This window comes from Papaver somniferum, chromosome 7 (assembly GCF_003573695.1).
Source record: "Papaver somniferum cultivar HN1 chromosome 7, ASM357369v1, whole genome shotgun sequence".
NCBI lineage: Eukaryota > Viridiplantae > Streptophyta > Magnoliopsida > Ranunculales > Papaveraceae > Papaver > Papaver somniferum.
Window position 1 is genome coordinate 21,092,052 of NC_039364.1, and position 15,098 is coordinate 21,107,149.

General features: G+C 37.2%; 1 protein-coding gene across 1 annotated transcript; it reads right to left on the minus strand.

Annotated features, from left to right (window-relative positions):
- Positions 1–12,971: 12,971 nt before the first annotated feature.
- Positions 12,972–14,787, minus strand: LOC113292822 (GDSL esterase/lipase At3g62280-like). The gene is made up of 5 exons (XM_026541669.1): positions 14,511–14,787; positions 14,194–14,379; positions 13,932–14,095; positions 13,524–13,794; positions 12,972–13,416 (listed from the first exon to the last, which is right to left on the minus strand). The coding sequence occupies exons 1-5, from the start codon at positions 14,779–14,781 to the stop codon at positions 13,184–13,186; spliced, it is 1,125 nt and encodes a 374-aa protein (XP_026397454.1). The 5' UTR covers positions 14,782–14,787; the 3' UTR covers positions 12,972–13,183.
- Positions 14,788–15,098: the final 311 nt, after the last annotated feature.

Sequence of the window (15,098 nt, forward strand, 5' to 3'; positions counted from 1 at the left end):
GTTGTATTCATAAGATTTTCTTTGATCCCTTGAAAAGCTTTTTCGCATTCATCAGTCCATTTGAATTTCGCACCCTTCTTGAGTATATCGAAAAAAATACTTGCATTTGTCTGATGATCGCGAAATGAATCTCCCCAGCGAATCTAAAAGTCCATTCAACTTCTGTACATCTTTTTTTGTTGCTGGTGTTGGCATGTCACGAATTGCTTGCACTTTTTCTGGATCAACCTGTATTCCTTCCTTTGATACAATGTAGCCTAAAAAATTTCCCGATGCAACTCCAATAGTACACTTCTCAGGATTCAGTTTAATGTTATATTGTCGCATTTGTTCAAAAATCTCCCTCAGGTCCTGTACATGGTCTTTTGATGAGTGCCAAATATTGTATATATTTATCCCTTTTTCTTTGGCATTTAACTCATCTTTTGTGCATTAATTCTACATTTTATCCCATATTCTGTATTTTCATTGTTTTCAAGAATAAATGTTTTTATTAATTAATTTTGCATTTTTAGGTAATAAATAAAATTTGGATGAGTTGCGGAGCGAAAAAGAACAGAAAAGTGTTGGAAGCCAAAGAGGAATCACGCAAAGAAGCCGCGAAGGATGTTGCGCACAAGACAAAAAGGCTAGAAATGGGCTCAGAAGGAAGAAATTTGATCTTAAGAAGAAATGGTCCGCAAATTAATCCCAAGCCAACCTTCTCCCAAACCTAATCTAAACCCAAAGCCCATCTTCTTCCCAGCCGTCAGATCATCTCAAAGAGGCATCCTATGGTCGCTTCAATGCCAGTTCATCAAACTGGAAGCTCCTGATTTACAACAAAACACCTAATTCTAATCTGAGCCATTGATTTAGATGTATTTTTGAATCTAACGGTCTCTAAAGATATGCTCCCATCCCACCATTGGATCCACCTACCCTCTTCACATCCAACGTTTCTTCTCATCAAACATTAAATTTTCTAATCCCGCCTAACAACCCAAACACCCAACACCTATACCCAACAACACCCCCTATCTCTTCCCCATCGTTTTCTTCTTCTCCTCCTTTCCCTAGCAGCAACTCCACCAACCCTGCCGACGCCACCAGCTACGCCACCTGCTCCACCACCCTGACACCACCATACCACCTACCACCTCCGTCATCATCCTACACGTGATTGAAAGCTTCCCCCATCATTCTAGCCCTTTATCCCATCAACTTATTACCTAACCTAAACCTAGGTTATGGGTTGATGGATAAACGTGTGCTAGAGCAATTGATGCATGGAGGTGATACAGGAGAACAAGTGGAAGCATGGGTCGAAGATGGAATGGTCTCATCACATCAAATCAGGTTACAAAATCGATCCCTAGGTCACTGTTGAAAATTAGGGTTTCGTAAATTAGGGTTCTTCATTTTTTGGGTATAAATAGAGGGGGTGTTGTATGTGTAGAGGGTGTTCTTGGGCTAGCCGAGATTCCCCCAAATTGGGTTAGTTTAGGTTCAATTTTAATTTCAATTTCAACTGTTTAATTTTAGGGTTTCTTATAATTTGATGTTCTAATTTCTCATTCAGTTTAAAGTTAATGTTAGTGTTTAAATTTGCTGTTTTCTTTAATTTCATGTCATGTTTAATGCTTGTTATTTTGTTTAATCCATGCTGTTATAGTCCAATTCTAGGTTTGTGTTAGTTTTAATTTCATTTATTTTCATATATCCTGTTTAAGTTCCTGTTAATGTGCTTGCTTTCATATCCTGTTAATTTGTTATGTTCCTGTTGATGTTTGTGTAATGTTAATGTTTAGTTCACTGCTGTTAGTTTGATGGAATGCTAGGCTAGAAGCCTTTGAAGCACTGAATTGATTGAGTAATGGAAGAAATCAGTGCTCATAGCAAGCTGATTATCTTGCCATTCCATTTTTGTATGCTTAGAATGCATTGTGTTGATTGAGCATTGGGAGAAATTAGTGCTCATAGCAAGCTAATTCTCTTCCCATTGTATTTGTATGCCTGTATTCTTCCCTTGGCCTTGCATTGTCACCATTTCAGTTTCACTATCATCCTTGCCCTTGGCCTTAGGCCTTGGTTCATTTGCATTGTTCTCTGCTTGTTTAGTCATTGTCTTGTAAATTTTCTCCATTGTCTTTCCTGTTAACTGCCTTTGTTCTTCATTGCCTTGTGTTGCCCTGTGTTGCTTTTGTTTGCTATTTTCTCCTGCTGTGCATTTTCTTCCTTGCTTGTGCTACTGCTGCTGTTGCTTCCCTTGCTGTTGCTGCTGTTGCTGCAGCTGCTGTTGCTGCAGCTGCTGTTGCTGCAGCTGCCTTTTCTTTCCCCTGCTGCTGCTGGTGCCTTCTCTGTGTTGCTTCTGCTGTTGTTGCTGCCAAGCCTGCTGCCAAGCAAAAGCCCATCAGTCCACTGAACTTAACCATAGCCCAGTTCAAGACCAAGCCCAGGTTTGAACCAAATTCAAAAGCTGAGCCCAATTCAGTCAACTGTGGGCTTAATCAAAAGCCTAAGTTTAAGGCCAAAGCCCATTTACACTTCAAAGACCAACTGAGCCCAAGCTCAGTTCATTTTATTGTTATCAAATCCATTAGTACTCAAAGCCCCATTTAAGCCAAAAGGCTTCATAGCCCAATAGCAACTAGAACCCAAAATAGCTAGAAACACTCCAAACACTCCCGATCTTTGTGGATCGACCCGTACTTGCACGAGCTACAACTGACGACCGTGCACTTGCGGTATTACTGTAGGCCCCCGTTTTTATTGCGCTTAATTTTTATACCCATCTTTGAGGCCTACCAAGTTTTTGGCGCCGCTGCCGGGGATTGGTGCTGTGTTTTCTCTTGTAGTTTTATTAGCTGTTTTTGCATTTCACTGCATAGCATTTGCATCTGCATCTGCTTCACTTCATTTGCTGTTGGACCTGCTGTTCTAAACCTGTTTTCCTCTGCTGGGACGCCACCAAGGAAAAGAACCAAAACCCAACTGGGTTTTTGCAACAATATCAGAGCAGCTGGGCTGTGCTTAAAAGGTAACCCATTTAAGAGAACCCAACCTGTGGGCTTGTAATAATTAACCCAATTTTTTGGGCTTTTTATTTTTCTATTTTGGGTTTGTAATAATTTATTTGTGGGCTTGTTTGTTTAATTTTTGGGCTTGTGTATTTAATTTTTGTGAGCTTGTTTAATTTGGACTGGTAATTTGTATTCTGGGTTTTTAAACCCAGCTGAGTTTGTAACCGATTGTGGGCCGCAGCCTTCCTTCCATTCCATTAGAGGACCAACAGTGGGCTTGCTCCCATTTTAAAAACCAAATTTTATTTTCTTCATTTTATTTTCTGTTAAAAAAAAAAAAAAAAAAAAAAAACCAAAACCAAAAAATTTTTACTTGCTCCCATTTTAAACCAAATTTTTTCTTCTTATCCCATCTTAAACCAAAAGTTTTACTTTGCTCCCATTTTAAACCAAATTTTCAAATGTCTCCCACCAAAACCAAATTTTTCCCAAAAATCCAAACCCTTTAAAAAACCAAATTTTGGGCTTTGTAACATAGTTACTTAGCTTTTGAGCCAATCATGTCTGGATTTTGGTCTGCTCCTGGGGATGGAAATAAAACTCTTAGAGAACTTGCTTATGGGAATGTGCCACGTTATGAACCTTCCACGGACCATGATGTCAATAGTCATAGGAATTATTATGGACATTTTCAAAGTCCCGAGCCGCAATCATGAACCCTAATGACTATTCATACATGCATCATTCGTCGCAACGTGAAAATGAACATTTTGCTAGTGCCTCACTCACACAATCATCACTTATGGATCAAATAGAAGCTCGAATCACAGCTTTAGAAATGCAATCACATGAGGAATCTTTCACATCTAATTTTCTTAGGCAACCTGAAATCTATGCATGTCCCGCATGTGGTAGTTTAGACCACCCTGTTGAGCATTGTCATATTTTGCATAATTTTAGGCAATCTAGAGAAAATCCAATGTATGAAATGCCCATAAATTGTGAGAATGGTAGTCATTGGGACCATAATCAATCCTTTGAGGGTTGCGATCAATATTTTGTAAACCCTAATGACCATGCACACATGTACCATTCACCACAATTTGAACATGAAGAATGTTGTACTCCCATGAATTTAGACTCCACCACAGAAGCTTTAAGACTCTGTAAGCAAGACTATGATAGATCTACAGCACGAATTCATGCACATTTAGATCAGATTTTGCTTCACCGACAAAAGGAGGAAATTCATGAGGAAATGTATGTTGTCCCTAATGAAGTGTCTAGTCCCATTCATGTAAATAATGTTGAATATGAACCTAATTTAGAGGAACATGAATCGACTAATGACACCACCACTGTTAATGAGGACCAATATGCATGCTACCATGATGATGATTATGATGATTATGATGATATGTTAGAAGAACATGAAAATATTGTGGAACCTGTTGGTTCAATAACATATGGATTCTCGCCCTCGACCTTCATGAATGTTGTTCTTTCTAATACTCATTGTAATGATTTTTATATTGACATGGGATTCGTACAATTATTCTGTGAAGATGAGCATGACATAGGAATAGTTGAATCTTCTGTAGACACTAATATGCATGAAAATATATTTGATGTGTTTGATTCTCTACCTAGGTCACATTGTGATATTTCTCCTGATTTGCCGATGCATGAGAATAAATTTGTTGATGATGTTGATGATTCTGATTGTGATCTTGCCAATTTGATTGATGATTGTGAGCATGATGTGACATGTGTAGATCAGTTAGAAGATTTTGATTTGATTGATATGATATATTCTTCTCTACCTAAGTCACAATCTGTGGCCTTCCACCCAACCTAGATTTGGTTTGTACCCATATTGTCAAACCGACTTTTTGAAAATTCCTAACCTAGGTTTGGAACTGTGTGCTTCCCAAGTCCTCTTGGACTATTTTTCATCCTATAATATTTGAGGAACCACAGTTGGAATTAGCATGTTTGCCCGTCCCTAGCAAGTTCATTTCGAGCTAGACCTTTTGCATGATGAACCCCCGAAACTGCGCGATTTTGTTTTCAAAATTATATCTTCTGTAAAATCCAGGTTTGGGGGTAGCTCATTTTGTTTCACAGTTTCACTTGCGTTTCTTTCCTGTTATTGTGTGAAGCTGTTGAAACCTGTACACTTTTTCTTTTGGGTTGATCCTCAACTCTTTAGATTGTTAGTGTATGGTGATTTTTTTGTATATAATCCAGTAGATAAAATTTCTTAAAAACCCTTTTGTTCCTTTTGTATATATTTTGCTAATCCAATATGATCTCGGCTGAAATATGTTGGATTTTTGCCTTGAATAACGGAGTTTTAATTCTGCTTTCGCCAAAATCGGGTATTCTCTCTCCTTTTACTCTACTCAGCATGTCCCTTTCCATATGTTGCATTTTAATTCTTTCCATATTTTGAAACATTGAGGACAATGTTTAGTTTAGGTTTGGGGGTATAGAGTAGATACCATGATAATTTGCCATAATTGAAAACGAACTCCTTCTTCTTTTTGAAAAAATTGAAAAATTCCAAAAAATATGAAAAATCAAAATAAAAAATTAAAAAAAAAAAAATTAAATTAAAAAAAAATCATAAAAATGGAGCTCATTTACCTTGAAATGTTGACTCTTGTGCAAATATGTATTTTTATTAGGAGTCTTAGTCTAGATATTTAGGCACCCTGATTCTAGCACAATTCACATAGTGATAAGAAATTTGCACGCGCACGATCTACCAATACATGTATGGCCTCGATCTTCAAGGTGTTGGATAGGAAGTTACGATTGTCAATCACTTTAGAATACTGAACGAAACTTGACTAGCTTGTTCTTTGGTTGGTTGGGATAGAAGGTGGAGGTTACATTAAGAAAGACAACCATCGAATTTAACTGGGTGCATCAAAAAGGGCTACCTCTTGCAAAGTGTCATGTAATCTTTTGTTTCTTTTTGTTATGTATCAAAAGTGTTTCCTAGTTAAAAAAAAAAAAAAATAAAAAAATATCAGAAAAATACAAAAAAATCAAGTATTTATCAATTCCATCCTCTCTTGTTCCAAAAATAAAAAGAGAATAGTCAATGTAAATAAGAGTCATGTAAATAGTCATTTTGTTGTTTCATTGTAATAAGCAAGGAGGGTGTATGCCATTGATGTACAACGCGAGTAATTGTGAAATACCTCCAACTCATTCACAATTCTCGTAAAGTCCGGACAGCTAGCTAGATTTCGACCTCAGTTCTTAGCCTGAGAAACTATCTCTTGGTGATTAGTAGTCATGACTTCAGATCTTTCTCTACACATGTGTAGATACACTTTACACTCTTATCACATGTCTTTTTTTTGTTATCAGTGCTAGGATTGTGCCTTCGATAGCTAGATTGACATCTCCATTTTGCTGTGAGCTTAAACTGTTTTGCACATGTCACGTTTGATGGAATCTGAGCTTATATTTTGACCTAGAACTTTGTAGGTACGTTCTAAGCAAACCTTCACGAGACTTCAACTCGTCCACTAGGGACACTTAGTGGTTTAAAAGGCTTAGTGCATACGCTAAATGCATTCGAGAGACCAGCGACAGTGGTATAGTTAGGATTTCCTTAGTTTTGTTTTACTTGAGGACAAGTAAAATTCAGGTTTGGGGGTATTTGATGAGTGCCAAATATTGTATATATTTATCCCTTTTTCTTTGGCATTTAACTCATCTTTTGTGCATTAATTCTACATTTTATCCCATATTCTGTATTTTCATTGTTTTCAAGAATAAATGTTTTTATTAATTAATTTTGCATTTTTAGGTAATAAATAAAATTTGGATGAGTTGCGGAGCGAAAAAGAACAGAAAAGTGTTGGAAGCCAAAGAGGAATCACGCAAAGAAGCCGCGAAGGATGTTGCGCACAAGACAAAAAGGCTAGAAATGGGCTCAAGAAGGAAGAATTTGATCTTAAAGAAGAAATGGGCTCAGAATTATCCCAAGCCCAACCTTTCTCCCAAACCTAATCTAAAACCCAAAGCCCATCTTCTTCCCAGCCGTCAGATCATCTCAAAGAGGCATCCTATGGTCGCTTCAATGCCAGTTCATCAAACTGGAAGCTCCTGATTTACAACAAAACACCTAATTCTAATCTGAGCCATTGATTTAGATGTATTTTGAATCTAACGGTCTCTAAAGATATGCTCCCATCCCACCATTGGATCCACCTACCCTCTTCACATCCAACGTTTCTTCTTCATCAAACATTAAATTTTCTAATCCCGCCTAACACCCAAACACCCAACACCTATACCCAAAACAAACACCCCCTAATCTCTTCCCCATCGTTTTTCTTCTTCTCCTCCTTCCCTAGCAGCAACTCCACCAACCCTGCCGACGCCACCAGCTACGCCACCTGCTCCACCAACCCTGACACCACCATACCACCTCCGTCATCATCCTACACGTGATTGAAAGCTTCCCCCATCATTCTAGCCCTTTATCCCATCAACTTATTACCTAAACTAAACCCTAGGTTATGGGTTGATGGATTAACGTGTGCTAGAGAAGCAATTGATGCATGGAGGTGATACAGGAGAACAAGTGGAAGCATGGGTCGAAGATGGAATGGTCTCATCACATCAAATCAGGTTACAAAATCGATCCCTAGGTCACTGTTGAAAATTAGGGTTTCGTAAATTAGGGTTCTTCATTTTTTGGGTATAAATAGAGGGGGTGTTGTATGTGTAGAGGGTGTTCTTGGGCTAGCCGAGATTCCCCCAAAATTGGGTTAGTTTAGGTTCAATTTTAATTTCAATTTCAACTGTTTAATTTTAGGGTTTCTTATAATTTGATGTTCTAATTTCTCATTCAGTTTAAAGTTAATGTTAGTGTTTAAATTTGCTGTTTTCTTTAATTTCATGTCATGTTTAATGCTTGTTATTTTGTTTAATCCATGCTGTTATAGTCCAATTCTAGGTTTGTGTTAGTTTTAATTTCATTTATTTTCATATCCTGTTTAAGTTCCTGTTAATGTGCTTGCTTTCATATCCTGTTAATTTGTTATGTTCCTGTTGATGTTTGTGTAATGTTAATGTTTAGTTCACTGCTGTTAGTTTGATGGAATGCTAGGCTAGAAGCCTTTGAAGCACTGAATTGATTGAGTAATGGAAGAAATCAGTGCTCATAGCAAGCTGATTATCTTGCCATTCCATTTTTGTATGCTTAGAATGCATTGTGTTGATTGAGCATTGGGAGAAATTAGTGCTCATAGCAAGCTAATTCTCTTCCCATTCTATTTGTATGCCTGTATTCTTCCCTTGGCCTTGCATTGTCACCATTTCAGTTTCACTATCATCCTTGCCCTTGGCCTTAGGCCTTGGTTCATTTGCATTGTTCTCTGCTTGTTTAGTCATTGTCTTGTAAATTTTCTCCATTGTCTTTCCTGTTAACTGCCTTTGTTCTTCATTGCCTTGTGTTGCCCTGTGTTGCTTTTGTTTGCTATTTTCTCCTGCTGTGCATTTTCTTCCTTGCTTGTGCTACTGCTGCTGTTTCTTCCCTTGCTGTTGCTGCTGTTGTTGCAGCTGCTGTTGCTGCAGCTGCCTTTTCTTTCCCCTGCTGCTGCTGGTGCCTTCTCTGTGTTGCTTCTGCTGTTGTTGCTGCCAAGCCTGCTGCCAAGCAAAAGCCCATCAGTCCACTGAACTTAACCATAGCCCAGTTCAAGACCAAGCCCAGGTTTGAACCAAATTCAAAAGCTGAGCCCAATTCAGTCAACTGTGGGCTTAATCAAAAGCCTAAGTTTAAGGCCAAAGCCCATTTACACTTCAAAGACCAACTGAGCCCAAGCTCAGTTCATTTTATTGTTATCAAACCCATTAGTACTCAAAGCCCCATTTAAGCCAAAAGGCTTCATAGCCCAATAGCAACTAGAACCCAAAATAGCTAGAAACACTCCAAACACTCCCGATCTCTGTGGATCGACCCGTACTTGCACGAGCTACAACTGACGACCGTGCACTTGCGGTATTACTGTAGGCCCCCGTTTTTATTGCGCTTAATTTTTATACCCATCTTTGAGGCCTACCATCTTTGGCTTCTTTACTCTTTACTAACATGTCGTCCACGTATACTTCTAATGTTTTGTGTATCCATTTTGCGAACACCTTCTCTACCATTCTTTGGTATTTCGCTCCCGCATTTCGCAAACCAAATGACATTTTCGTGTAACAATATAAACCTCTAGGGGCGAAGAAAGCAGTATGCTTTTGATCTTCTTCAGCGATAGGGATCTGATTATATCCTTTGTACCCATCTAAAGACGACACCCTATCATACCCCGCTGCTGATTCCATCATTTGAGGAATATCTGGTAACAGAAAGCTATCTTTAGGGCAGGCTTTGTTTAAATCAGTGAAATCTATGCAAATCCTTATTCCTTTGTTTTTCTTTGGAACGATGACTATGTTCGCTATCCACTCTGGGTATTTATCTTCTCTGATAATTCATGCATCAAGCATTTTCTGTAGTTCTTCTTTTATTTGGGAATGGTAGGCTGTTGCGATTTTTATTATCCTTTGTTTAAATGGTCTCACATTCTTGTTAATCTCCAACTTGTGACATGCAATTGATGGATCTATTCCTGGTATCTCATCCATGCTCCCTGCGAAAATGTCTTTATATTCTCGCAAAAGGTTAACAATTATTTCTTCTTCTTCTACATCCATCTTAGTTCCAATTCTCAATATTAGAGGTTCTTCTATAGTCCCAACGTTTACTTCTTTTGTTGGTTCTGCGGCAGTGTAACTGGACTTGGGTTCTCCCATTGGTGTTGGTTCTTTTATTGTTTTCACAGGTCCTTCTCCTTCTTCCGAAATTTCGCTGGGTATTCCTCTGCCTTCTTTTGCCCTTATCGTGTATATTCTAAATTCTTATTCTTTCTTTGCCTCCTTTGCCAACTTTCTGCGAAATTGTTTCTTTTTTGCTCGTCCTTCATAATGCTTTACTTCAATTTGATGACATAATTTCGCATTGTCAACATCTCCTTTGATTTCACCTATTCCATTTGGTGTGGGGAATTTAATACATTGATGCAACGTTGATACTACAAATTTTATCGCATGTATCCATGGTCTTCCTAGCAGCTATGGCGATTCCATATCCACCACGCATAGTGTCACGTGTGTTTCGATCTCTCCTAGTGGAAATCGTACCACTATTTCTCCTTTAGGTTTTGTTGTGGATTTTCCAAAGCCATGAACAAGATATGTTGAACTGGACATTTCTTCACCTTTAAATCCCATTCCCCTGAACGCATGATAAAATATTATATCCATTGAACTTCCTGTATCGACTAAAGTTCTATTCAATGATTTTGTTGTTGTCCCCTTCTCTTTTCGCGTAATAGGCACTGTAATAACCAATGGAGATGTGTGGTTCAAATTTTCTTTTGGTATTTCTGCCGCCATGAATGTGATTTTTTGCTTTTCCCAATCTTTCAAGGGTGATGTCTTTTCTACCGCCATAACCTTCCTTCCTTCAAAATTTCGTTTATGTATCCTTCCTTTGATGTTTTCATGGAATTCATTAACCATTGTTTTTGTTATCATATTACACTCCAATATTTTGTCATCTTCATTGACTCTAATCATTTTTCTTTTAACTGGTTCACTGATTTGTTTAATCACTTTCTTGATTTGAACAATCTCAATAACAATCTTCAACTTTCAATCTTCAGCCTCCCTGTTTCTAGCGCCATTATGTAGTTGCAGGAAATCCTACACTACACCCTTCATAAGATTTCATTAACATTCAACTCATTTTAGATTAACAATCTTAATTTTATTGATCAATCTTTGAAAAATCTTACAAGAAAAGATAAAGGAATCAAGAATAACCAATGTTCTAGATTTTCTCTCTCCTATTTACTTGCTTCTCATTCAGAAAAGATCCCTCTCTTCCTTACCATTGAACGTCTATTTATAGGGAATTACATAGTGGATGACAGCTTATCTGTCCTTTATTTTCGGATATGGCTTGCGATATTCTCGAAACCTTACAAATGTTAATCTCGAAAACTCTCTTATTTTCGCAGGACCATCACATTTTTCTCATGATTTTAGCTGACGTCGTTTATTATGTCATTTCTGAAAAATTATTCTGCGACGCTGTTGTGTTGTGTTGTTGATAATTTCGCTGAGGAATTATTGCTGCGAGATTCTGATCCTACAAATTTTGAATTCAAATTCTACATGCCAACATATCTGGATTGAAACTAACCAACGAAACCCCCCACAGTTTGAATTCAAATCAACAGTATGATCTTTCATAGCGCCAATGACAACTAATTCAAACAAACAATAACTCTAGAAGTAAACCAATAACTAAAAATGATGAAACCAATTTTGGTTTCATCAAGAAACAAAAAATGAAAATCTGGTTTCATCACAAATCTGTTTCACCAATAACTGAAGATGATGTAACTCGAACTTGGTTTCATCAAAAAGAAACAAGAAATAAACACGGCCAACAGAATACACAAGAAATAAACACACCCAAAATTGAATTTCAACAGAAGAAAAATAAACACGCCAAGATTGAATAAGTTTTCAATTGAAACCTAAACCTAACAAATGAAACCTAAAACTAACAAATGAAACTTAAAAGCAAACTAAAAACCCCAAAAATCGAATCAAACCTAAACCTAAAAATATGTTTACATCAAAAAAATGGAACATTAAACCATTCAAAACTAATAATTGAAGAGATTTCTTACTTTTTGGAAGTGGTTTCGCAGTTTTCTTTAGCTTATCATCTTTCTTTTTGTCCTGTTGATTTTTGTTGATTTTTTTTCTTCGCCATTTTTGTTGTTTTAGACTAATTAAGTCAGAAAAATGAAGCTAGTTAGGTCAGATTTTGCTTCAATGGTTGAAATACGTAACCATCGAAGAAGAGAAGAAGGTGTAATCGAGATTCAGAGATGATTTTCGCTACGGGATGAAGAAGCAGATCTGAGATTTTCTGGGTTGGTTTTGAAGGAGTTACGGAAGAGCGGAGGTTTTAAGAAGTTTTTGTCCGTTATGCGCACGATGTAAAGTAATGATAAGTGGGCCTTTTTTTCAGTTTCTTTTCGTGTGAATTAGGGGAGGGTAGTTTAGACAGTTGATGATATTTGGGGTTTTTGTGTCATTTTTGTTTGGACGGGTTTTTTGTTGATGGATAGTGACACCTTTGGGGTTATAACCCGCGAACCGTTTCTTTTTCTTTTAATTTATTTGAACCCTAGCTTCAAACTACTCATGCATACTTCAAATTTAGTTTTTTATTGTTTGAATTGACCAAAATTTCTTGAAAATAGAAAATTTTATAGCTTGATTTGGGAATTTTATAACTTATTTACAAACGTAGTTCGGGTATTTTTTTTCCAATTGGGCTAACCCCCGTTGGTTTTCGGCTAATGTTTCTGAAGGCACAGGTAGCCGAAGTTAGTTTTAATGTAGTTTTTGCTTTGTTCGGGTATTGGATTTCCAAGACAGACAACTAAACTTTTATTAAGGGGTAGCCGAGCTACGTAATGTTCAGTTTAGTCGAGTCCGTCATTTTTGTAGCCGAACTTTCAGTTTAAAATAAGTGGAAAAACATGAGTTTTGTTAGGAGGAAAAACTGCGACCGAACTCAATATATAGGTTTTCAGAGAAAAGTTCAGTTAGGAGAAAAAAGTTGCGACGTAAGCAAATCCAATATAAGTTTTCAAAGAAAATTTCAGGTAGGAGAAAAAAGTTGCAACGTAATCGAACCCAAAATATAGGTTTCAGAGAAAAGTGTGGTTAGGAGAAAAAAATCGACTTGACCGAACTCAACATTTTAATTTCTTACAGACTAAGGTTCGGTTAAGAGAAAAATTTCACCTTAACCGAAGATAAAAAGAAAATAAAAATGAAAAAAAAGTGAGAAATAGAAGAAAAAAATGAAAATAAAAATGAATAAAATAAAATAAATAAATAATAATTTAATTAAGTAAAGGGACAATGTAGTCACTAGGATATCCCTTATCCCTAAACAATGGCCTAGCCAAACACTAATGATATATTGTGGTTACAAATTTTACAAACTGGTCCTTCTAATTCTCCTGTAAACAATGTTAAATAACCATGTTTGACAGAAGGTTAGAAAAAAGGAGTCAAATTTTCCAAAAAGATTCCAGGGATATTTGTGGTATGGAAAATTTTGTAGAAAGAATGTGTGAGGCGACTACTTGATTAGCAGCTTCAGTATAGTGAACTCCATCCCACACTATAGACTGCCATACATTCGCGCAGATAGTGTAGCCATGTCGGCCACAAGTTGCTTTAACATTATAGTTGTTTGGCTCTCCACCATACCCACAGCAAGCCTTGTGTGGTTTTGTAAAACCTAAATGAGAAAAACAACACCAAATTTTTTATCGAAAGGTAAAAATAAATAAAAATGCATGAAGTTAGTTGACATATACACGCAATATGTACGTAGTAATTACTTACCATAACTTTTGTATTCCCTGAAAAGTTCGTATTTAATTTTATATATATCAACATAGACAATGGTCGCATCCTTATAAGTTGATCTTAATTCGTTGCATATAACCTTCAATCCTTCGTTAAAAGCTTTTGCCAAATCGTTATGAACCTTAAAACACCCAATTTGATCAAGATCGGTGTCGTTATGAGGATGAAGGGCAAGCTCTTTCGGAGCGCAACCTAATGGTCCAGTGTTGTGTATCCAAAATTTACTGGCACCACGTTCATAAAGTTTCTGCAATTCAAACTCAAAATTGAATAAGCATAATTAAACAAGATACATGCATCTTGCCTAACTAATTCATATTGTGCCGCTGATACTGTAATAAAGTGGTAAAATCATTGGATGGTGATGCTGTTCCCGAAAGTTACCTGAATTGCTAATTTGATTTCTGCTAGAGATGATGGAATTTTTTCAAGTACGGGCGTGGAGGTTAAGTTTGACGCATATAGGGCAACCAAGAGATCATTTTGTCCAATGTCAATCATGTAAAGCGCATTTTGAAACCCATATTCATCTATCAGACCTTTCGAACCTATCACGAAGAAACATAAATGTTGATCATATATAGCCTGATAGAAACCAAACTATCCGGGGATAAAAACATCATCGAAATTCTGCAACCATATATACCTTGTGCGATGAGTTTGAGAGAACGACTTTGGAAACGCTTAAACTGCCGAACTTGTACATCTAACGCAAAAGGGACAAATCGAGGTAAAGTCATGGCACCCGCAACTGCGAAATTGACACCACTTTCGAAATTTGGTTCCAGGGAGTCCAAATATGGGCTTAGAAAACCCAGGTTCAAACTTTCACCTAAACGCATACACAGAATAACGGTCAACGAACTTTTGTTTCCAAGCATATTTGGTACTGATCAAACTATAATTGATAAGATTGAGATCTCAAAGAAAGAAAAGAAACATGAATGCATACATCATACTTACAGAGGAAGTCGATAATAAGACGTCCATCGCCAAACCGGCCAGTACCCTCGTGGAAAAATGTAATACCATGGGGCAAACCAATTCGGAGACCGGTGCCAGCAAGCAAGCCTCCAGTGTCGGAGTTCGAATCTCCGAAATTAATCAGAATTGGCGATGATGACTTACCTTTGTGGCATAATGGTTTTGATCGCGAATTGTTGAAAACTAGAAGAAGGTAAATACACAGAGATAGGAACAACAGAGGAGAAGAAAGAGTAAAAGAAGACCTCATGTCTTGCTAGCTTATTAGCAACGGAATGACTACTAATCTATCGTGTATATCATTATTATTATTCGCAAACAAGTTGTTTTCTTCTTTGTAAGCTCATCAAATGAGCGAGGCAGTAGTTTTCTTTGTAATAAAAGTCGTACTATTAATTAATTAGACCTTAACAAAAACGAGCCTAATAAAAAAATGTACTGCTACAGCCTACAGCGATCGAATACTCCACCAGCAACGGAGTTGACCCTCCTGAATGAATCAAAATCGGTAATAGTTGCTTGATGAATGGTTTCCAGACCTTGACCCCGAGTACTGGAGAAGCTTTA